The sequence below is a fragment of the Chanos chanos genome, chromosome 4 (genome assembly GCF_902362185.1).
Source record: "Chanos chanos chromosome 4, fChaCha1.1, whole genome shotgun sequence".
NCBI lineage: Eukaryota > Metazoa > Chordata > Actinopteri > Gonorynchiformes > Chanidae > Chanos > Chanos chanos.
In genome coordinates this window covers 13658266-13681575 of record NC_044498.1, presented here as the reverse complement: position 1 = coordinate 13681575, position 23310 = coordinate 13658266, and the positions used below count along the sequence as shown (strand labels likewise).

Genomic DNA, 23310 nt, shown 5'->3' with positions numbered 1-23310 from the left:
AAATCATTTTCTTAATTTGCAGGAGTTGTTTAAGTGTTCTAAGTGGAATGTTTACAAAAGTACCACGTTGCCCATGATCCCTGCTCATGGAAGCCCGGAGGAATAGCAGATGAGAGAGCACTTAAAGTGCACAGCGTTTGGTAGTGCTCAAATGACCCTACTGGCAGCAGAGCTTAACCAGATCATAGGTAGAAATGTAAAAAGCGCATTCCCAGTCACTGCTCAGCTCAAAAAGTGAGTGAAATATTTCTGCGGAAGAAAGAGAAAACAGGGACAGAAAATGGAATGTGGAAAGTGTTTCTCTGTCTCGTATTTTTTTTTTTTTCTTTCCCGAGACCACAAACTGTTTTGGGAGCTCCGAAAAAGGCCTCAGCATTCCGACAAGCATCCTGCTTTTCACATGACTCTGTTTTCCTGCATTCCTGACCGCCAGAGAATACGCCTCTGCTCTTGCCACCCTGTCGTCATGGAAGCGGGTACAAGTGGAACCAGAGAAAGAGAGAGAGGGAAAAGGGAGAGTGAGGGAGAGAAGGGGAGAGAGAGAGAGAGAGAGAGAGAGAGAGGGCAGTCAACATAGATCAACATAATCACACAATCAACATAATTCTTTAACATATTACTTGTTTTCCCAGTAATAAAGTATGTTTGTGGAATAATTTTTATTCACTAGGGCATCACTGGTGTCGCCAGAGGTTTCAGCATTGTTGGCCATCCTCTCTTCTGTTATTAATGTCAACCAATTTAATTGGTTTAACCTGGTTTAGGTCATAGTCTGACCTCTGTGTAGAATTAGGATCAGCAAGCATCTCAATTTTAATTATTACCTTTCAGAGCTAAATATCCCTGCAGATCTCAGGTCAGAAGCTGAACACATAGTGGCATTATTTACTGGCGGTCCCAGAACCCCAAGCAAGCCCTTAGGGGTGCTTTTCTATTGGATCCTGACTCATTTTGATTTAGACAGGAAGTGCACTGTAATGCAAGCACACATCGCATTCCCAGTGGTCTGATAAGTCAGGATTCCCCTGTGAGGAGTCAGCATACTCTGCTAATATGTACCATGTGGCCGAGTATGACTGGAGGCCTAGACTTTGACACACTGCCCCTCCTCATGGCCCCTCCTTACGGCCCCACCTCAGTTCAGGGTTGCCAGATTGAAGACAAATGATTTGTAGAATAGCGTTTTATTTAAAATAAAATACAAGTGTTTTATCCCACCCCTTGGAGAGAGCCAAGTGTCAAAAAACATTCAGATGTACTTATTAGTAACTTTATTGGCCTGGTCACACACTATTGGATTTGCATTTGCGTGTACACCGCACATTCATCAACTTGTGTGGTCTCCTCCTACATCGGCCTGAGGAGACATCAGTGTCCCTGTTTAAAAAGTGCTAATGGTTAACGCTGATATAAACAGTCCTCATTTAAAAAAAAAAAAAAAAAAAAAGAACTAAAAAAAACCCCAAAGAAAAAACAGGCACTTCAGTTAATCTCAAAACACATCTTATCGTGACTATCATGATGCACGGGTCTTCCTGAAGAGGAGAGCACAGTCACTTCAATATGGTCTCATCCTGTTTGCATTAGGAGATCAGATAGTTGTCTCTAGATCTTCAGTGAAGTGTCCTCTCTGAATAATGGATTAAGTTTCAGTGGCTGTTGCACACACACACACACACACACAGTCCCACGTAGTGCGCTGGAGTACTATGGGGCAATAGGCTAGCATTCTGCTGAAGATATCTGAATTATTGACACGCACTGTGCAAGATAAATGAGCTAGTTGTTTAGCTGTTAATGTTTTTAAATGGCATTGCATTGTTGAGGGAACTTTTCTCAGGACTCAGTTCATAGATATGGGAGGAACAGGAGAGCGCCATGCCTCACAAATCTAGCCCCTCGGTGAGAGCTATTCAGTTGACTAGAGTAAATAAAAACATTCCATTATTTTAAACCTCTGATCAGGTCAGATAAAAATATTTAAATGGATTTTTAAAAAGTGCTTGTTAAATTATTACCATGACCATCACCCTTTCATATCTGTTGATTGCCATCCACATTTTGCTGTTCATCCTAATTTCATTTGTATTGTTCGGCAGAAAAATAGACTATGTTCTATCATTTTGTGAACTTGGCTGAGGATATTTACAGAATGTTCTAGAAGCTTGTGCACATAACAGCTTAACATGTCTCAGTGCAGAGGAAACACCCACAAACTCCCTTTGTTTCCTTTTCCCTTCCTTCCTCCCATTCGCAGGCCAGGTGCTAGTAAATTTCACCATGGTAACAGTGTTCCAAGGCCACAGTGTCATTTCCATACACCCCTTTAAAACAGAATGCATATGCATATTTTATGTGTTATGACATCACCCGTTTCCACTATTATGACTTCCTTTGCTCACGTCAGTGCACTTAATGAGAGCTATTGTCACTACTGTAGTTTCCTTATGATGAACCAGCTAAGTGGATGATTTCTATGCCAAATAAATGCCATGTTCTGGCATTCTGTGGTTATGTGCTGCTAGATTTTGTGTGGTTTCGCAAACCCATTCTTTTGGAGATCACACTGGAACATCATGTGAAAACTAAGAGAAGAGCCCACTTCATTGGCCTTCCAATGGGGCTATTGTTTTACTCTCAACCCAAAGCAACTCCACAGTTACACACATTCTCTAGCACTTGGTAAGTGATCCAAATGATCCAAATATTTTTCGTGGGAAACTTTGCTCTCTCTTACTTTTCTTCACTGACATTCAACTTCGTTCTGCAGTTTTTTAAATTCAGAGACATACTCAATTTAAAACATCAAAACTAGAACTGGTAATAAAGCAGAATACAGACAATGACAGCCATACAGATACTGTAAATAGATCTAGAATGTTTATTGATTACATACTGTCAGATTCAATAACAAAATGTCACTCTGACATCCAATAAATTAAGTAAACTCAGGTCTCTTAGTGTTCCATGATGAACTCTTGACAATAGTCCTATTCCTTACAGGCACCAAAGAGAGATTAGTCATCACTAGCTCTCCAAGTTTTCACCTTATGAGTACTCATAATATAATGGCTTTTTTTTTTTTTAACGTTTTATCTTCTTCTTAACGCTTACAGCAAGTGACTAATAAGCCTTCCAGGAAGACCCCCCCCCCACCCCAGCCCCGGCCCCACCGCCACCACCCTCTGCTGCTCACAGATGAAAGCAGAAAACAAAACTCTGGCTGTTTTCTCAGTATTAGCTGGCGTTTCTGAATCGAGAGTCAGATTCTCTTGCGATGAAATAGAGAAGTGAAAAAGGTCGAGAGAGGACACTTGTGCCTGAGGGGTGAGTGTTGACCACGTGGTTGCCTTGTGACACGACCACAAGAGTTTGACTACAATTTGCCTGTTAAAGGTGCCCACCCAGGCCCACCCCTCATACTTGCCATAGGCATCGGTCCTATGCTGAATAAAATCTGCTACATAGTTAAGACTTAAATATGAAAACAAACAGTCATGAGACACGTTGGGTTGAACAGTTATTTATCTGTGGCTCACTGACCTCTTACCATGGGCTCTTCTTTTTGAGAAGAACAAGTGACATCCCTGTTTGCATTTTTAGAAAAGTACAGCAGGCAGAGTCAGGCGTTTATGAGTCATCTGAAAGGGTTACGCTAACTGTAGATGAAGCAGCCCCTTCTCGTCTCAGTATGAATTTGATGTACTTCTCAGTATGAATTCGTGATCAGCACACCTTTCAGTCGGACACTGCTGCAGAGGTCCCACAAGTAATAAAATAATTTCATGATAATTATATATATATAAAAAAAAAGATTTTGTGAGATGATGCTTTGTATTGAGAAGAATACATTTAAAAAATCTGCAAACATTTGATAACTATTTTTTCTGTATCATATCTCAGCTTGTCTGCCAAGTCGGAATGAAGTGCAGACAGAATGCTAATAATGCCATCCATCATTTTCTTTTTAATCGTTGTGGGACCTTTCGGAGTGGACGTTTTCCAGCAACAGTTGTTAAATGTCAGCAACTTTCATACTCTCATGCTCTCAGTGGAGTATGAAGAGAAATGTTTGTGGGAGTGTGAATTATGAGTGTGTTTTCGTGCAGTTTCGCACACTTATCTCTTTGGAAGAGTTACTGCACGCTGCTTCGAGAGAACAACACATGTGAATCACGGCATATTTGAGCTCCCTCCTTTTCATGCTGAAGGAAGCACTGAAGGAAAAGGGGGTAATGGGTTAGAGCTGGAGTTCCCGTCAAGACAGGATGTTTGCAAGCTAGCCTTAGACAGGAAGCTGGTTACCCTGACATCCCAAGGAGAGCATTTAGCATTTCTACAGCCACATTTCTCTCTTTCACAACTTAAATAACAATGCAGGGAAATGGAGTGGTATCCTGGTCAATTTCCACCCCCCCCATCTACTCCAGAGACTTGGTATGACCCATCTCCTCCTTTCCCCATAATGCTGGCAGTCATTGCAAGTGACATCATCACTAAACACATAGGCAGGGGCAGAGCCTCTGATGAAATTACAACCTCCCTGCTCTCAACTCCTCCCCCTAACCCTTTCTCTCCACCTTGTGGGCTTGCGAAAGGTGTGCTGTGTCTTGAGAAAAAAAAACCCTTCATTCCCTCCTTCATTTCCTCAGTCTGCCACTTTGAATTCCTTTTTGTCTAACTTTGCTGGTGTAGGGTGCACTGGTGTAATTATTTTGGAGCCCTCTCCCCACCCCCAGTGCTTTGGTCTAGTGAGTAAAGGCTGTGGGTTGCGAGAGTTCCCTTCTCAAGCACATGCGACAGGAGGAGGAGGGGGTGGCTGGGTGTGTGTTAGGGGGGTGAGGCTGTTTTGAATGGCCAGGGAGGGAAGACAGAACAATCAAAGGAGAGCAATACTAGCTACCCCCCTCGCAGGCAGATCCTGCTGTATTCGTCGCTCCTCGTCTATTGGACCGGGTACAGTTTCAACGGACCATCCTTCCTCTGGACCGGATAAACTCTCTAACTGGATATTTTTTCTTCTGTGCAAACAAAGTAAATGTGGTGGAGAAGGAAGGAGGGGATTGACTGACCAAAAAAACCCCCAGAAAGCCAAGTGGATCCTTCTTTTTTTTCCCTCCATTTTTTTTTTGCCATTGTTTTTGTGGGGTTCTGGGAGGTCGTAAGGAATCTATTCAAAGTTCCCGTTTTGGACAGGGAACATGGATGTTGATTGGGCTACAGGGGCTCAAGAGAGTCTGTACCCAGGCCCAGACACTGGCTACCAAGCCCAGGTCCCTTTCAACTACAACCAGTTAGAGGGGCGTTTCAAACAGCTGCAAGGTAAGCAGGGTCTGGAGGAAGAGCTCCATTGTTTACTGCCGTTGCTATGCGAAGCTCCGTGGGCAGCTGCGAACACAGGATCTACAGTTTTGAACTTGATGGTGTTTCTGTTTTGATGACTGCTAATATTTAATGTAGAAATACTGAAAACAGCTGGGACTAGTGTGTAGCTCCCTCCTTTTGGTTATTATAGACCCATTAATGCCTTATAATCCTGAAAGGAAGGGGACTAAGGGAGGATGTGGTATGTCTGGGGTTTTTGTTGGCATTGGTCCACTAATGGATGGGTTTCACATAGGATCACTAAGAGAGGATTTTTGACGACTAAAAAGGAGAATAAGAAGTTTTTGTTTTTTCTTTTTGAAGTCAGCTCTTTATCGCAGGTATTCTCTAACTTTAATTCGTTTGGCTCCCCCTCCTCACATGTGTACTGACAAGCTAAGTAAATAAGGTGACTGCTCACCCTATATGGGCAGCTGCAGACAACAATGGCAAGAAAAGAACGTGGGAGGGGCTGTTTTGTTCAGCCGTCCTCGATGAAATGTGACAGTTTCTGGCTTCCAGTGTACCTGGGCAAACCTGGACAATTATATTTGTTTGACTGTGCCAGTGAGATCTGTCATACCATAGCCTATTTAAAATGGCACAGTTTTAACAGTACACACATGTGGTGCATGCATCTCCTTTGTTTTCACTTTTAATGGTGAAAATGTACCATTTACAGTGAAGAAACACTGCCATAGGCCAGGTCATGTGAAGTAAAAATGGCGTGATTACTGATGTTACTTCTTGAGAATTTCATATTGATATTTGGCAAAGAAAACTAAATAAGGTCAGAGTATTAAATTGCAACTAGATGAATCACGAGATTCATGAGAATCAGGACAGTTGTTCAGCTTATCATTGTGAGTGCACCAGCACCACTCAACAGCTAAACAACTCAACAACATTTCAGTCATTAATTAGTTTTGTTAGTGCCCAAAAGGTCTTGTCATAGGATTTACCACAGCTGGAAGACAAGTAGTTCTTGCCAATTTTTCATGATCGTCTTTAAATGCAATGCTTGCTTTGGAACTTTGTTTGACTTTCAAACATCAGGGAGTACACATGGAAATATGAATGTACTTGTGAGGGACACTTCTCTTTCAAGATAAAAGACTTTGATCTTGTCAAGTAACAGTGTCAGCACTCATTCACACTATTAAGCAAACACCCAGCACCTACACTGTCTGAGAATTAGTTTTGAATGAGATCCAGTTTCCTTAAAGGGTTTAAAAAAAGAACTGGCATGACTAAATCACATGAAAGCAACAGCACATAATATCTAATCACCAACTGAAAAAAAAAAAAAAACCTCTCTCTGTTGAGTTGTTTTTGTCCAGTCTGTGTATAATGAGTAAGCTTTACAGGTCCTGCCCTAATCATAAAGCCTTTACAAACAGAAGACAGCGGGAACATCCATGATGTGTTTGTCAGTCTCCGTTTTAACGCGGCCATTTAGAACGACTTAACTCGGTTAAGACTGAAATCAGCATGGGAACTCTCACTGTCTCCACCGAGAAAAGGACACTGTGTATCATAGTATATGTTGTTATGGAGTTTTGAGTCCCGAAACCATGAAATACTTTCATTTGTGCATGCTTATCCAGGTGTAAGGAAACATGGCTTTGAATAGTTCCTATGTGTGCTGAAAGGAAAACAATCAGAATATATAAGTTTTTGTGTGTACATTTGTATTCCGTGTATTGTACAATACTGTATTCTGTTTACCATTGTGAATGGGTGATGAATTGCAGATTTATGTTAGTGTGCTATTCTGGATCACGTGTGCTAACCCGATGTGTTCTTATGATTCTGTAGGAAGCATATAAAATTCTTATCTATAATTAATCGAGCTCTGGCCCTATTCGTTACAAGTTTATAATTTGCTGTTTAAGGCAGAGAGAATAATCAGAAGAATCTAGATGATGCAGACAAACTGCTTTTAGTGGTCAGTTTTGAATAGCTAAGGTTACCCATAGGGTAAAGCCAGCTGATCATAGATCTATTTTTGAAATAATTGGGCTTGACCAGACCCTTCTGGACAGCACCGCAAGTCCAGACCGCCAAGGCGTGGAGAAGCCTTCGGGTAGCGTGGTGTAGCGAGGCTTTTGTTGCCAGTCTCCTTGCCAACTCGCCTCTCTCCCAGTCTGGCTCTCTCAATGACCTTCTGTTCTGCTGCTGGCAAGAACACTGCTTTTGAGGAGCGAGACAGTGGGAGCCATGGAGCTGGAGGAGGCTTTGATGGGGCCAGGGGGCTGAAGCGAAGGGTGGTTTAGACTCACTCTCTTTTAACAAGTTTGATTTACTCTGCTTAGTAGCGTGACATAACAAAATGCTCCATCTTTGCTTGTGACCCGTAGTCACAGTGGCTGGTTAGCTCTAAATATATTTATGGCTGTCTCGTCCTAGAAGAATCCTCCTATTGTGTTGCAAAAAAACAGAAAGCAGGATAGACCCGCTATGAAGCCATGACAGAAAAAGAGATGGGAACTCTCCTTCATACATCATAGACCTCATAGTGAAAGGGGGTGGACAATGAATGGAAATGAGACAGAGAGCTTTAAAAATTACCAGTGAAGCCAAAGGGCCACATTGATCTTTAGTATGACGGGTAAACTACATCAACAGTGCTTAACAATGACAAGGATGTAGAGATTTCCCTCCTCTTTTGACCCTTCTAGAGAGTGTTAATGCATGAAAAGAAGAGAAACCTCAAGAGAAGTAGTCAGAAATATGGCAGAGTGTTAAGTGAGCAGCATTGTTTTTACGACGGGTCATCTGCTTTTATTTACTGAAGTAGTAAGGCCTGAAACAGGCCTGATGGGAAATGACCAGGTCATTAGCAAGGACACGCAAAATACTGTTTGCTTGGACAGCAAACTTTTAAATGGTATATGTGAATTTACCAGTGGAAATCAGTTTCACAAATACCACAGAATCTTTCGCGAGATGCATTGAAGTCCAAAGAAATATCAGGGTTTTTTTTTTTTTTAGAGTGATTTAAATGTAATGTGCTGTTCCCTTTATTTTAATGATATCTGACAGGTGTTGTGGTTTTGATGTGGTGCAGGTTCATTTTCCCTTGAAGGCAGCAGCTGATTCACTGGATGGTTAAATGTGAAACTGTGTTGTTGACCACATGCCCATCTGCCATAACTCCTTATCTGCCAGTCTAATCTCTCTCTTCCTGAAACCAGGGGAGGGGTTTATATCAGCACAAATGTGGCAGAGAACAAGGCAAACATGCAAGAGATGGACACATTGTGCACTTACTGGTGGAGGATTTGGTGTTTTGACTCCTGTATGTTTTTAGTCGGGGGTTAGGATAGGAGAACTAATCCTTGATCAAGTAAGGATGTTTTGAAACACTGGAGCTTCTCTTGATCCTTTTGTTGCCCATTTCTTAGAATTGGAATGAAACAGTCTCTATTTACTAAATCTGATCCATAAACTAATTGCTGAGTCATATACAGTTGCATGAATCCCTCTCCGTTCAACATGACTAATAAGACAAGTATGTTACAGTTGAAGCATTATAACAATTTGTTGTAATTTGACATTCTCTACTGTTTCTGTAAGGGACAGAATGTTCGTAGAACGGCACATTGTTCATCATTCATTCTCCGTGTCACAGAGACTGTTCAGATTTCAAGATGTCACTGTATTTCAGGATGCCACGGAGTGTAGAAGTTCCTACCTTGCGCAGTTGGAATGGCAACAATGTGGTCACATACTGCATGAATCCAAGTTTCAGCACTGTGAGTTTAGGAATTACGCGCTGTGATTTATTGTGGACATTATAGAGTACCCGAGGGCAAGTTTGGAAGTCACTTTGACTGACTTTGCTCTCTTGGGTGACATGTGATTTGTACTTGTGTGTAGGAAGGACTAATGTTCAACATGCGCACATGCACGCGCGCGCACACACACACACACACACACAAAGGAATGGGTCAATATATTTTGGGCCTAGGATGTGTTATCATATCCTTATTTCTGCATATTCATATATGAATTCCATGAAGTTGTTGCCACGTTTCCTCATTATATACCTTATACATCAATGGAGAAAGTTTATTTTTACTGATGTCTTGGGCTCTAGACCTCACACCCTAAACATGCTGATGTGACCTTAACACCCAAACTAGCACTCCACACACAGGAAATCAGTGGAATTCCATTCTGCTGACCTCTGTGCTATAGGATGTTGATACATCAGATTGGGAAGAAGTTTGTCACAAACCTCTAGCCTGCCTTGTTCAGACTGTTTCCTACTCCTTAAGAACAGATATTATTTTGACCTTTATTTGGCACTTGTTTTCATTCCTCTTTTTAGCTACCTTGATTGTGTTTTCTCTGAATAGGTTTTTTGAAAAGTAAACAGTTTTGTTTTAGTGTGTCCTTACCATAATTACTTGTTTTACGTATTTGTGAAGGGAGTTGCCTCAATCAACTTCATTTCGTAGAAATGTTAAATGTGAATTTTGTGGAGAGCTGTCTATAGATAGCAGAGAGCTCAGAGGAAGCAGTGGAACACTCAGAGATTCGTAGGATAGCCCTGTAGTTTGTCTGGAATGCTGGCTTAAACATGTATGCGCTATTTCCTGTTAGCTCAGGGTGGAGGTCCAGAAAAGGATGCATTCTGAAGTGCCTGAAGGACCCCAGTCCTAATCAAGACTTCCCTTTCCTATCCATAACATGCATGGAGATCCCTGAAATGTAGCAGATATGTGCAGAGTCTCTTATTTTAGTCTGTACTGAGGTTTCACTGTGTTAATTATCATGAAGAATTTTGGTCATGTTTCAGTGAATGATTTACTATGTTCTTTTTAATCCCTTTTATTGTTGTAGCACCCACCTTAATGCTATTTAGATAGTTTTATATTAAAATGTCGGCAGCCAGGGCTGTGTGACAGGCATGATAATTCTGTGACAATATTGGTATTCTTTAAATAGCAAAAGAGGGAGCGGTTTATCCAGCAGAAAAAAAATGATACTGCAATACAGGAAGAGTCAATAAATCAATAATTCCTGTCCTGTCATTGTTGTCATGAGACACCCCTATCCCATCTGGCTCTGTCCCTCTTCTTTTGTTTCCTGCTTGCTAAAAGACAAAATGGAGTAAGAAAGAACTGAGGATCAAGGTCATTCAGTTCTGTGAATGCTGCTTCGATATCTCGGAGAATGGAGAGTAATTCTAACTATTTAGTACGTTCGTTATACCATGTTTGTTAGTTTTGTTATTTAGTTAGGTTATTTTGTTATAAGTAGACGATGAATTGTGTCTAGACCGATAGCAAATGTCAATACACTGCTGAAAGGTTTATGTCTCAACAACACACACCTAAAAAAGAAAAAAAAAAGACAAATGAGACTTCCCTGCTCACGTTCTGCTTGATCCAAAGTGTATGGTCTCCATTATGAGAATCATCCAAGGTTTGAACGCTATCACAGAAAGCCCTAGAATTGGAGAATGTATTGGTAAGTTGATGTTAGTCTTGTGGAATGAGCACGCTCTTAGACGGTCATCACAAAATCATCTTCAGTGGCAGTGTTTACATGCTTGTGTGTACTTCACTTAGGAGTGGACGCTAAAAGAGAAAGTTTTATAAATTTAGTGCTTTGTTACACCAATCCGTAGTCATGCAAACCATGAAAGTCAAGATTTGATCTATAAAGGTTATTTTAGAGCTGCACAACTGTCATATTGATAGCAGGACACAGCAAGACAACCTAGTGACCTTGTTTGAAAAACCAGACTTTTTGTATTGATCCAGTTACCCTGTCTGAATTGCCTTAAGGTCTCAAAATTGACCACTGATTGGAAATGGCATTCAGATGACATTCAGATGCCCTAAAAAGCCATTTGTGACCCTTCAGAGTTTCTATGGTCTTCTTCCATTGGCAGAGCTTGTAAATCATGTTTCCACCACCCCTACCACTACTCTTAAAAATACCACATCTGTAAGTCAGTGTAAACACAATAAAAACAGTTCAGATTTACTGGCTCTCAAAAAAAAATGGTTTAAGTGTTTATTGTCAAACGGTCCAAACTGCTCGACGGGTTGTGTTAATGGCTATGGGTTATGCAGAAGGAGCGAGGTGTTTACCGAACGATAATACCAGATGCTACCACATTCCTGTTTTTTTTTTTGCTAGGGCTGTTGCAGTGAAAGGAAGAGTGGAACACTGCCACCATTGTTTCATCACTCTTAGTCCCTTAGGCTAACCCTTCAACCCCGCTAATATGTAGCATTCAGTGGCATAGGTGGTGATGTTATCAGGTTACTTTGAAGGCGCGGTTACATGTGTTTTCATTGAGAATGGGAATGACCCCAGCAATGTCAGGCCAAGAAACAGAGACTCAAACTGTAGAGTAATCAAAACAGTGGCAATGTTGGTGAACTCATGTATTCAGACTATATGTGTGCGTACACACACACACACACACACACACACATATATATATCACTGACCATGTAAGGATGTCAGTGCCGTTTTAGTGCTTGAGAAATCAAGGACAAGGTGAATGTAAAAAATTCCATCATGATAAAAATACTGTAAAGTGCTTCTATGGTAGTTTATGTGTCTATATTTGTCTTTGATGAGATGGGTGTTACTTTACTGTGCACGCAGAAAGGCTTCTTGGAGTAAAATGTGTGCTCTTTGTTAGTGTCAGTGCATATGGAACATATAACAGAAAAAATGAAACAAATTTGCACAGGCAGACACCAGGTCAGCACTTTTCAGGATTTATGTGTGTGAGTGTCTGTGTTTCTCCGTGTGTGTATGTGTGTGTGTGGTAGAGCTGAACATGGAGAATTGATTCACAGCCCTGTACCATTCTCTGTCATTGCCTCCTGATAAAAAAAAAACCACAAAAAAACAAAACAAGAAAAACCTCATTGCTGAAGTATTTCACTGTCGAATATTTTGGATCAGGGACGTTTTGTGAAACTGGTACTTTTGTACATGCCTGTATATTTACCTGTTCTGCATACAGAACACGTTGATTAATTTGGCTTTAAATAACAAAACCTGATTTGCAGGTTTGTATTGTATGTATTATAATTACAAGGAAACTGAATCATCTATTCAATCCCATATAAACAATTAGCCATGTGAACAGTTTATGATTATTGTATGTTTGAATGGATATTAGCTTTGCTTTAAGGCAGGTTTAGTTCCGTCAATATGAATTCAGCATTCTGCCCTCAGGTTGCCTTTTCACTGGCTGATCTCTGCCTCCATTTTTCCATTGATTTTTTTGGTTAATCAGTTGATAGCCTGAATCTATCTTTAAATATTTCCCTTTGTCATTATACACACATCACCAGTAAATTTCAACCAGAGACAGCTTGTCGCTACGGGTCCTGAGTGAGGGAGAGGTGCAGCCATCCTGTCGTCTTTCATGCGTAGGGCCTGACCAGGAAAAACGTCCACATTCTGCTGTGAGGGAGGGAGAACAATTGATTGAGATACTTAGTTCTTTACAGGGATAAGGAATGCAATAACAGGAAAATTGGGAGGATTATAAATAAACTTTTGACTATATCCACAAAGTGGAGTGAAGGACAGGGTGGAGCCACTCAGAATAAACAACACAGAAGAGGCTCTGGTCGCTTACGTTACAAACATGTTTCATCGGTGGTTTGACTGTCACATGGAGATAAGTGATTGGGAAGCGGTGCCAGAGATCGTGCAGAGAGTGTAAATTATTGTAACATCTGTTATTAGTAGGGCTGACAGTAATAATCAGGGTCATCTTAAGTGGCTCTTGTGGTAGGAAAAACTTGGGTTGAAACAGTCAAATAAACAAATAAACAGACATGGTAAGACAAAGTCAAGGTTGTTTTACTTTGTGTTCACAGATTTTGCGTCATGGGAGAAAGGCTGCTGGATCGTTTTATTTTATGGAGCGCCAAACTGCCAAATATGTAATTGTCACACTAGAGACTCGGTGTAAATTTTAATGAGTTGGGACTTCGGTTCCTCTGTCTGACATGTCCCCTGAGATATAACATGCGGATAGAAGATTCAGTGTACCTTCCTACGTGTAATAAATGAGAATATGAGAAACACTAACCTTGTTTGTCAGTTTCATTTTTTTTATTTTCGTGTATTTCATATACGTCTTCCTCTTTTAGATGAACGTGAAGCAGTGCAGAAGAAGACCTTTACCAAATGGGTGAACTCTCACCTGGCCCGCGTCTCCTGCAGGATCACTGACCTGTATATGGATCTGCGGGATGGACGCATGCTCATCAAACTGCTGGAAGTGCTCTCTGGAGAGAGACTGGTGAGTGGCTCCCTGATTTACCTTGACATTCTGCTCTGATTGGCGCTGCTACATTGTCACTGATGTCTAAAAGCAAAACAGAAAACAACTCTTTTTAAGTGCAGTTCAGTGTCAGTGTGGCCATATGTCGTTGTCATGTATTACATAATGTTTTGGAAAGCAGATTCATAGCATAACAGTGGAGTGTGATCATGTGTACCTGCAAGGTAGTGAAGTTCTTATATGTAGTGAAGTTTCTTATATGTAAACAGGTGTTAGAAATAGTTCATATGTGGAAACCACTGCACTGGCTAACACAAGAAAATTTTTGCATATCCTGCATGCCCTGGAATCGTATTCTGCTTCTTTTCTCTCTCTTAGGTACAGTCTTGTAAGATTTTTTTACCAAAAATATCCGCTGACGACACAGCACTGACAATGACGTTACGCACACGCACGTTTGTCGCCCATAATAATAGTCATTCTACAAAACAGCTGCCCTCATGGCACAGCTATGTGGAAGTTCACTTTCACCCAGATGATTAACTATAAGCGTCATCTAATTATTCTCCTGACCAAACCAATGAATGTCATTACTTCTGCCAAATCATCTGCTTCTGTCCAGATATGGCCGGTTTAATGCAAATGCATAGGGATAGTCTATGGAAGATGAGAAATGGCTCAGTCATGTGAAAAAGGAGCTACACTGAGGCCCGGCAGGACTGAACCCAGTTAGTTTCCTGCAGTCTTTTTTGTTGGTCAAGGTCAGAATGCACTGCACCTATTAGTAACACCATTTTACCCAGAGCTTCACCAACAGTCTGTTGCCTGAACATAGATACAGAGTTAATGTGTTACTTTTTTTCACCAAAGGGCAACAACCTCTTTTGAAACTGTTTAACGCAAAGCAAGTGCTCTATTGCTCTGCTTTTCACATGGAATCGATAAGAGATAATGACCTGTTGTTATTATATCTTTTTGAAAATTTACCCTGTATGATTTGATCTTTTTGTTTGTCATCGATGCTTCTGAAAATCGATTGTTTTATGATTAAATCTGAATCGCTCATGGGTCAAAGTTTGACTGTTGATTTGACCCGTGCTTCGGCCTGCGTTTGCATAATCAGTTCACACACCGATAGTCATGTGCTCTACGCAACACTGCAGGTTTTTGTGTCGTTCACCAATTTAGAAGATTTTTTTGCAAAACACCAGCTGTGCTATATCAGTTTGTGATCAACTCCCTTTATGTATAGGCAGTACATAAATGTGTATTTTGTTAATGATAGCCTTGTGACTACATCATGAATGCTTTCTAAAACTCAGTTTTGGATAAATCCATTGAGGTGTGCACAGCTGAGTTTCGACTTTGAGTCAAGCTTCAGTGGCTCAGGTTTGCTGGCATGTGTAAAAAGAATGAGCTAATGCTACCTTGAACACGTGTAGCAGAGCAACGCGCATGCACAGGCACACGCATACATGCATATTCGTGCTTTCACTATCACCAGGGCCCTGATAAGATATCTCACTCAGTTCGCATACAGTACAGAGTGTGAAGCAGTGTATGCAGCCACACCCTACCCTTTCCCTTTCATCAGTGCCTCTTAAGCATTCATCGCTATGCCGCTGCAGCGGTCCAATGATTTAGCCTCCAAATGTCTCTCTATTACAGTCCAGCTTTAAAAATGTTGTCAGGTCTTTTGCTTTTTTTGGAACAAAGGTCTGAGCTCTCACATGTACTGTACTGCTTTGTCTCATTTTGGCTCCTGGTCAATGTGTAACTCAAATTTCAACCTAACCCAGCTTGCTATTAGCTAACTGTTGGCTTGGTGGTGATAGGGTTACACAGCTATGTTGGGAAACTCTGGTGATTCTACTTAGTATCCACAGATAACCTGCTGTACATTTAGCCTGTGCCTTTCCTGGTCTTTTCAATGTCATGGTTTAGTTATTTGATAAAAGCTTGCTCATGCCTCACGGACTTGAAGTGAAGTAGTTTGCCTGTGTGTTTCAACAGTGACAGCCTTTTCTCTTTTATCATTTGAACCAAGCCGGTGTTTTGGGCTCGTCTCAGTTTTCATCTCATGGATGACTAATACAATTGAAATAATATTGCTGTAGGTGAATCTGTTTCAACAGTAGTTTCACTATATGTCCAGGCTTGTCTCCTGAGCTTGTGGTGACTACAGTTGAAAACTGCAGAATGCGAGACTGATGCATTGGCACTGAAAACCAAACGATGTGTCATGACACTGCTTGAATTTTTTTTTTTAGGAATTTTATGAAAGGCATTTCTTGTCGTTTTTAATGGACATGACTGAATACGGGACACTTTTTTCGCCTTAAGCCATCATTTTCCTTTCTTTTTTAATATTTGTCTGACCGCCTTTTGTTGTTTTTTTTTGACCATCCTTAATCTTCTCTCATCATAGCTGATTAATTGGATGACAGGTACGGCACAAACACGCGTCCTTTTTGAGACTGTAGTGACAAGGCAAGCAGGTTTGTGTGATGTCGCGGCAATCCAGAAAAAATGCTGATGTCATTCAGAAAAGGCATGCTGCTTTCTGCCTGCTGTGTGTGTGATCTGCATCTCAAAGAGAGTGTGTGTCAGAGACTGCAGGAGGAAGCTCTGCCTCCCTTTCTGAAAGGGACCAAACCATCCTCCACTCAAAGGAGCACTGGGGTGCAAACATCTCCTCCTCCATCCCTTGTTCTGCCTCGTTGAGTGTCTGGCTCACAAGCTCAGTACATATACACATCACTCCAGTGCCCTTTGGTGTGGATCAGGTGGTAATGAAGTGATGCATTTGACCTGACCTGAAAAAACCCCCCAAAAAACTGATGGAATCCTCTAGAAAAATGAGAAGGTCACCCTCTCTTAGTTTCTGTCATTGTGTTCTGTCTTTCTAAAGTCACAGTCACACCTTAATGCAAAGTCCCCTTAAACATCGTCTCTCAGGACACAGATCAGTTTTATGACCTAGTTACTCATTCACTCACCTTAGACAGGCTGGGCTGATCGGTGGCTGCGACAGAAAGATTTTCAAGGCGCGCACAGAAAATTCTAGTTGGTTTTAGAAGTCAAAATTGTTCAACACTTCCTGAAATTGATTTGGTTTTGGTGTTTTTCTCATTTTTATACTTTGTAGGCCGTAATGACATCTAGATGTTGTGCATAAAAACTCCTTTTGACCTCTTTCGTCAAATCACAGTGTGTGTATGTGGAGTAAATGGAGTAAAAATGCACTGAACAGGCCAAACGACATGCTTGTAAATGGGACATTCTTTTTGAATTGGCTTTATTCATCTTCTCTTTTGACACCATGCTTTTCCTCTGAGGCCTAATTTTCTATCAGAAGTGTTATGAAGAAACATGGCACTGAAATCTGTTTGCCAGCACAGCCAGGTCCCCACTGGAGGACATGCTATATTACATCATTAACTGAAGCTCACTGAGCTTTAAAAGACTCATGTTACCCTCTTCTGTAGGGACTATGAGCAAGAGACATTATATATCACCATTAGCCCCTCTGGCACTGACACTCAGAGCTTACATGTAATCATATAGTGTTACACCACTATGCACTATAGCTGTCACTATGGCGAAACTACCTGTGTCTTGCGAGCCATGCATACAATGCAGTAAGAATGAAATGTTGAGAGATGTAGGTGTACCCCTACATCTCTTCTCCTTGTGAGGAGTAAGAATTATCACTGTAATAATAATAACAATGATAATGACAATAATAATGATAATAGTAATAATGATAATGATAATAGCAACAACAGCAGCAGTACTGAACTATTGATATCTCCCCTCAGCCTAAGCCTACAAAGGGCCGAATGCGCATTCACTGCCTGGAGAATGTGGACAAAGCCCTGCAGTTCCTCAAGGAACAGCGAGTTCACCTGGAGAACATGGGCTCCCATGACATCGTCGACGGAAACCACCGCCTCACACTCGGGCTCATCTGGACTATCATTCTGCGTTTCCAGGTAAACACTGTCAGGGTTTTAGAATATTTTGCACTTTTTATAGTACATTTTTCTCCTACTTACAGTGCTGTACTTCGTCATATAAACCCTCAAAGTATTCACTCAAAGTATTTTTTTTTGGTCAAAGTTTAAGAAGATATACCTGAAAACATACTTCGGTAAGCATTGATCTTACGTGGGGCATGTTCTTAATCTACTTTACTGACTGACCTTGTTGTGTTGCTCTCTGTATGACAGATCCAGGATATCAGCGTAGAGACAGAGGACAATAAGGAGAAGCGTTCAGCTAAGGATGCCCTGCTTCTGTGGTGCCAGATGAAGACAGCAGGGTGTGTACATATCCCAGTTTATTTTTGGGTGATGTCACTCTTCAACAGTCATGACGAGAGAGAAGACTCTAAAAACCTCACGGAATGTCCTCACATTTGTGTCCATTTTTCCTTTGAATATAATAGTAATTTGCATATGACAGAACTTTATGTAAATTGCTTGAATTCATGTTGTTTGTAATACCAAATAGAACAGAGCTGTTTATTGTTTACGCAATGAATGAGTAAGCTTTTTTTTTTTTCATTTGTTTCTAAAATTTATTTAAACAGTACGATAAAGGTTCACTTATCTCTAATATAATTTCCTACTATGTTTGTACAGCTATCCGAATGTCAACATCCACAACTTTACCACCAGTTGGCGAGATGGAATGGCTTTCAATGCCCTCATTCACAAGCACAGGTACAAATATTGTTCAGTATCATCACTTTCCAATTCCTTTGTTAAATATGTCAGTGTAATATTTGTTGGGCATTAACTTTTGATCTGAACTCATGAGTTTGGGGGGCCTCTTTATCTTTAGTGTGAATCTAAAACTTCTCTTTGTTCCTCTCCTGTTTTCAGGCCAGATCTCATTGACTTTGACAAGCTGAAGAAGTCCAATGCCCATTACAACCTGCAGAATGCCTTCAACCTAGCCGAGCAACACCTGGGTCTGACCAAGCTTTTGGACCCAGAAGGTATATTCTCCTTATGTTTTTTTTTTCCATTGTTCTGTTTTTAGCAGTTATCAGCAGATCGTCCTAAAATGGCCTACATATTAGCATGTTAGAAGATCATCTGCTTCTCCCGTTACCATCAGGTGTAAATTATGAGCTAAGAGAATCTTACTTGGTCGGTTCTGATGTAGATCAGGAGTGATATACTCTCTAATGTGTTCTCTTTCTCTAAAGTATTGAAAATGGTCTATGCTAGTTAAGACATGCTTAAAGATCTAACTGGCGATACCTCGTGTGTTTTTTTAGATATCAGCGTTGACCATCCAGATGAGAAGTCTGTCATCACTTATGTGGTCACATACTATCACTACTTCTCCAAAATGAAGGCCCTGAAGGTGGAGGGCAAGCGTATTGGAAAAGTGAGTTCTGAGGATTCTGTCACAAATGCTGCATTTCAGAAATCATCCAACATTTACATGTAAAAGTCACAAAGAACAAAAACACTGTGTGCTCCAGTGTGTCATTCTCTGGTGAGTTTGTATAGTGTGTAACATGTTTTTCCTACACATCAGGTGCTTGACAATGCCATTGAGACAGAGAAGATGATTGAAAAATACGAGTCACTGGCCTCTGACCTCCTGGAGTGGATTGAGCAGACCATCATCATTCTCAACAATCGCAAGTTTGCAAACTCACTGGTAGGGGTGCAGCAGCAACTTCAGGCCTTCAACACCTACCGTACGGTGGAGAAACCCCCCAAGTAAGCTACACTCCCTCTTTTCTCTCCATAAATCAAACAGAGATTGATAGAGACACAGATAACATTTGTATTTTGTATAGTGACAGACAACAAAAGTGTTTTGAGTAAATTGCGTGTGTTCTGTGGAACTGAATTGAATTGAACTGAAAATCTTCTTTCTCAAATAGGTTCACTGAGAAGGGCAACCTTGAAGTACTTCTCTTCACCATCCAGAGCAAGATGAGAGCCAACAACCAGAAAGTCTACATGCCTAGAGAGGGCAAACTAATCTCTGACATCAACAAGGTGAGACCCAATCACTGGGTGACAAAAGGCTAATCATACCACGGTTGATGTGAAATCAAGACTTGAGGTCTTCCATTAGGTGTATATTCTCTATAGTTACAGAGTGAATGGCTAATGCTGAGGTCTAGTATGCAGTTTGATTGTGCTTGGTGGCATAGCTAGTTCAGCAGTAAAATGATCGTGTAAGAGGTCATATATTTATCCGTGTATTTGATGTAATAGTTTTTAGGGCTATAACTGCTGTTAGTCCTTGTGGTGACCCAAGACCAACGTGTTCTTGCTCTGTGTTAGGCGTGGGAGAGGCTGGAGAAGGCAGAACATGAACGGGAGTTGGCTCTGAGGACAGAACTAATACGTCAGGAGAAGCTGGAGCAGCTGGCACGCCGATTTGACCGTAAAGCTGCCATGAGGGAAACATGGCTGAGTGAAAACCAACGGCTGGTCTCACAGGTATCACAAGCATACACAGACATGTGCGTACTCGCGACCACACAAACACCATGCAAGCTCACACACACACACACACACACACACACACACACACACACACACACCTCTCTCTCTCTCTCTCTTTCTCTCCCTCTCTCTCTCTTATATTTACACAGCGTGACATACTTTCTCATTTCCCCAGCCCCCAGTTCTTTCAGTTTAAGCTAGTGTTTTGCACCCCCTGGTGGTCATAAGATTGAAATGTAAGTTTAGTATGATTTGTAGATTTGTTCTTTTTGCATTGCACTTTTCCCCACTTTTTCCAACGATAGATTCCCAATCCGTTAGACAAAACACAACTTACGTGCCTTCACCTTAAATACGCTAACAATGTGATCTCTCTCCCTTGCAGGATAACTTTGGCTTTGACCTGCAGGCTGTGGAGGCTGCCACCAAGAAACACGAGGCCATCGAGACCGACATTGCAGCGTACGAGGAGCGCGTGCAGGCCGTGGTGGCTGTGGCTAGGGAGCTGGAGGCAGAGAACTATCACGACATCAAACGGATCGTGGCACGTAAAGACAACGTCCTGCGGCTGTGGGAGTACCTGTTAGAGCTGCTGAAAGCTCGCAGGCAGAGGCTGGAGATGAACCTCGGCCTGCAGAGAGTCTTCCAGGAGATGCTTTATATCATGGACTGGATGGATGAAATGAAGGTGAGGAAAAGTCTCACGGAACAGTGGGAGGGTAACAAAGAATGAGGGAGGAAAAATGATGCAGGTGAGAAAAGGAGAGTGGGAGAGAGTCAAATAAGAGAAAAATGAGAATGTCTGTGCAGGAGATATTCAGGTATAGGGAGAGATGGCTGTGAGAAATAGAGAGCAGTAGAGAGGTGTAAGGGAGTCGGGTGTGAAAGTGAGTAGGCTGGCTGAGAGAAAGCGCATGGAGTGAATGTTGAAAGAGGGAAATGGCAAAAGCTGAAGCCTAGTCTCTGTATTTCCGGCACTGTTTTGAAGATATTTTATTACACTTTGAATGAGTACAGAGCTGAGTGCAATCAATAATCGCAAGAAACAAGACTTAGTGAGTCTCAGGTAGGTCTACAGTGCAGGCTTTGGACTTAAGCTACATAAGGCTCGCCATATCGTGACTGGCCTCTTGTCTTTTTCTCCTGCTCAGATGCTGCTGCTGTCTCAGGACTATGGGAAACACCTCCTGGGTGTGGAGGACCTGCTCCAGAAACACGCTCTGGTGGAAGCTGACATTGCCATCCAGGCTGATCGCGTCCGAGCCGTCAACGCCAGTGCCCAGAAGTTTGCAGCTGATGACGAGAGTAAGCAGAGTTTACTAAAAGCAAAACAAAAAAACCCCTTGTGATTATGTGTGATTGTTAACTTTAGACTTTGCCCTTGTATGCTGAAGAGTTCGTTTAAGGTAAATGTACATAATGTGCAAAGAGTAAACATCTTTCTCTCTCTCTCTTTCTGCAGGCTATAAGCCATGTGACCCTCAGGTGATCCTTGATCGTGTGGCCCATATGGAATTCTGCTACCAGGAGCTGACCCAGCTGGCTGCTGAACGTAGGGCCCGTCTGGAGGAATCTCGCCGCCTTTGGAAGTTCTTCTGGGAGATGGCTGAAGAGGAGGGCTGGATCCGGGAAAAGGAACAGATCTTGTCCTCAGATGATTGTGGTAAGGACCTGACTGGTGCCGTGCGTCTTCTGAGCCAGCACCGTGCTCTGGAGGATGAGATGAGCGGCCGGGCTGGGCATCTCCAGCACACTGTGAGAGAGGGCCAGGCCATGGTAGACGCCGGCCACTTTGGTGAGGCCAAAATCCGTGAGCGTATTGCCGACGTCCAAGCCCAGTGGGCTGCGCTGGAGCAGCTGGCCGCTGTGAGGAAAGCCCGCTTGGAGGAGGCCTGCAACCTGCACCAGTTCCAGGCAGACGCTGATGACGTGGATGCTTGGACACTGGATGCTCTGCGTATTGTGTCCAGCAGCGATGTAGGCCATGATGAGTTCTCCACCCAAGCTCTGGTGAAGAAGCATAAGGATGCGGCGGCTGAGGTGGCCAGCTACAGGTCAGTGATTGACGCTCTCCATGAGCAAGCCCAGGCGCTGCCCCCAGCACAGGCAGAGTCAGAAAATGTGAGTGGGCGTCTAGCGGGCATAGAGGAACGCTATAAGGAGGTTGCAGAGCTGACCAGGCTGAGGAAACAAGCCTTGCAGGATGCCCTGGCCCTGTATAAGATGTCCAGCGAGGCAGATGCCTGCGAAGTGTGGATTGATGAGAAGGAGCAGTGGCTCAACAACATGCAGATCCCTGAGAAACTGGAGGACCTGGAGGTCATTCAGCATAGGTAAGAGGTCAAGGCTTAAAATTTGGATTTGTCCTGTTGAGCTGATGACTTAACTAAAAATGCTCTTGGATTTACATTCTATGTATGATGTATTGCCCCCACTCCTTTATGTATAATGTTTTCCCTCCAAAAAGACATAAGACCTTTGAACCATTTTATTTTTTTTCTGGAAGATGCATGATTCTGAGAGTTAGCAACCTGTTGATACACTATCTGTTTGTAAATGAGAACCACAGAGAGGACAATTTAGGAGCAATTAGTGCAACAGATGTTCCTGCTGAGATAGTCAGGGGGTCAAGAGACATGGTCCTGAATTTATAACAGGGGCAGTAAAGATGGAATCCTCCCCCGAGCACTTCTCTCCCTATACAAGATTTGTGCTAATATCTGAATTTTTCACATGACACTACGTATGTTCACACTACAGTTTTTTCAGGATTTTGCTGGAGACTCATGAAATGTTGCTATTGCCTTCCCAGGTTTGAGAGTCTGGAGCCAGAGATGAATAATCAAGCCTCACGTGTTGCCGTGGTGAACCAGATTGCCAGGCAGTTAATTCACAATGGACACCCAAGTGAGAAGGACATCAAAGCCCAGCAAGACAAGCTCAACACTAGGCAAGTCTGACAATTATCACCTTAAACTTCACTACAAAGGACTTTACAACTTACAAATCAATGTACCACAAGCAAAAGCTTTCAACAATAAAATGCAACACCTCACATTGAGCTTGAAAGAGAGTTTGCATGTACATTTATTCATTTGACAGACTCTTTTATCCAAAGCAATTTTAGGTGAGACAGAATACAATTCATGTATAGTTATACATTAGGTATATAATGCTCTA

The 23310-nt window shown here is 42.0% G+C and overlaps 1 protein-coding gene across 2 annotated transcripts in view; it reads left to right on the top strand.

Annotated features, from left to right (window-relative positions):
* Positions 1 to 23310, top strand: part of sptbn1 (spectrin, beta, non-erythrocytic 1) — a 55027-nt gene that overhangs the window by 18256 nt on the left and 13461 nt on the right. The window contains exons 1-14 of one of the 2 annotated variants that reach the window (XM_030771617.1): positions 4672 to 5322; positions 13512 to 13663; positions 17467 to 17640; positions 17878 to 17969; positions 18292 to 18372; positions 18535 to 18650; positions 18936 to 19048; positions 19202 to 19389; positions 19557 to 19674; positions 19966 to 20124; positions 20516 to 20818; positions 21282 to 21435; positions 21593 to 22463; positions 22943 to 23080. In XM_030771617.1, the coding sequence (XP_030627477.1) occupies positions 5202 to 5322; positions 13512 to 13663; positions 17467 to 17640; positions 17878 to 17969; positions 18292 to 18372; positions 18535 to 18650; positions 18936 to 19048; positions 19202 to 19389; positions 19557 to 19674; positions 19966 to 20124; positions 20516 to 20818; positions 21282 to 21435; positions 21593 to 22463; positions 22943 to 23080 (2780 nt within the window). In that variant the 5' untranslated portion in view covers positions 4672 to 5201. Of the gene's footprint in view, positions 1 to 4671; positions 5323 to 13511; positions 13664 to 17466; positions 17641 to 17877; positions 17970 to 18291; positions 18373 to 18534; positions 18651 to 18935; positions 19049 to 19201; positions 19390 to 19556; positions 19675 to 19965; positions 20125 to 20515; positions 20819 to 21281; positions 21436 to 21592; positions 22464 to 22942; positions 23081 to 23310 lie in introns of those variants that run through there. The other variant, XM_030771616.1, reaches the window with a different exon arrangement.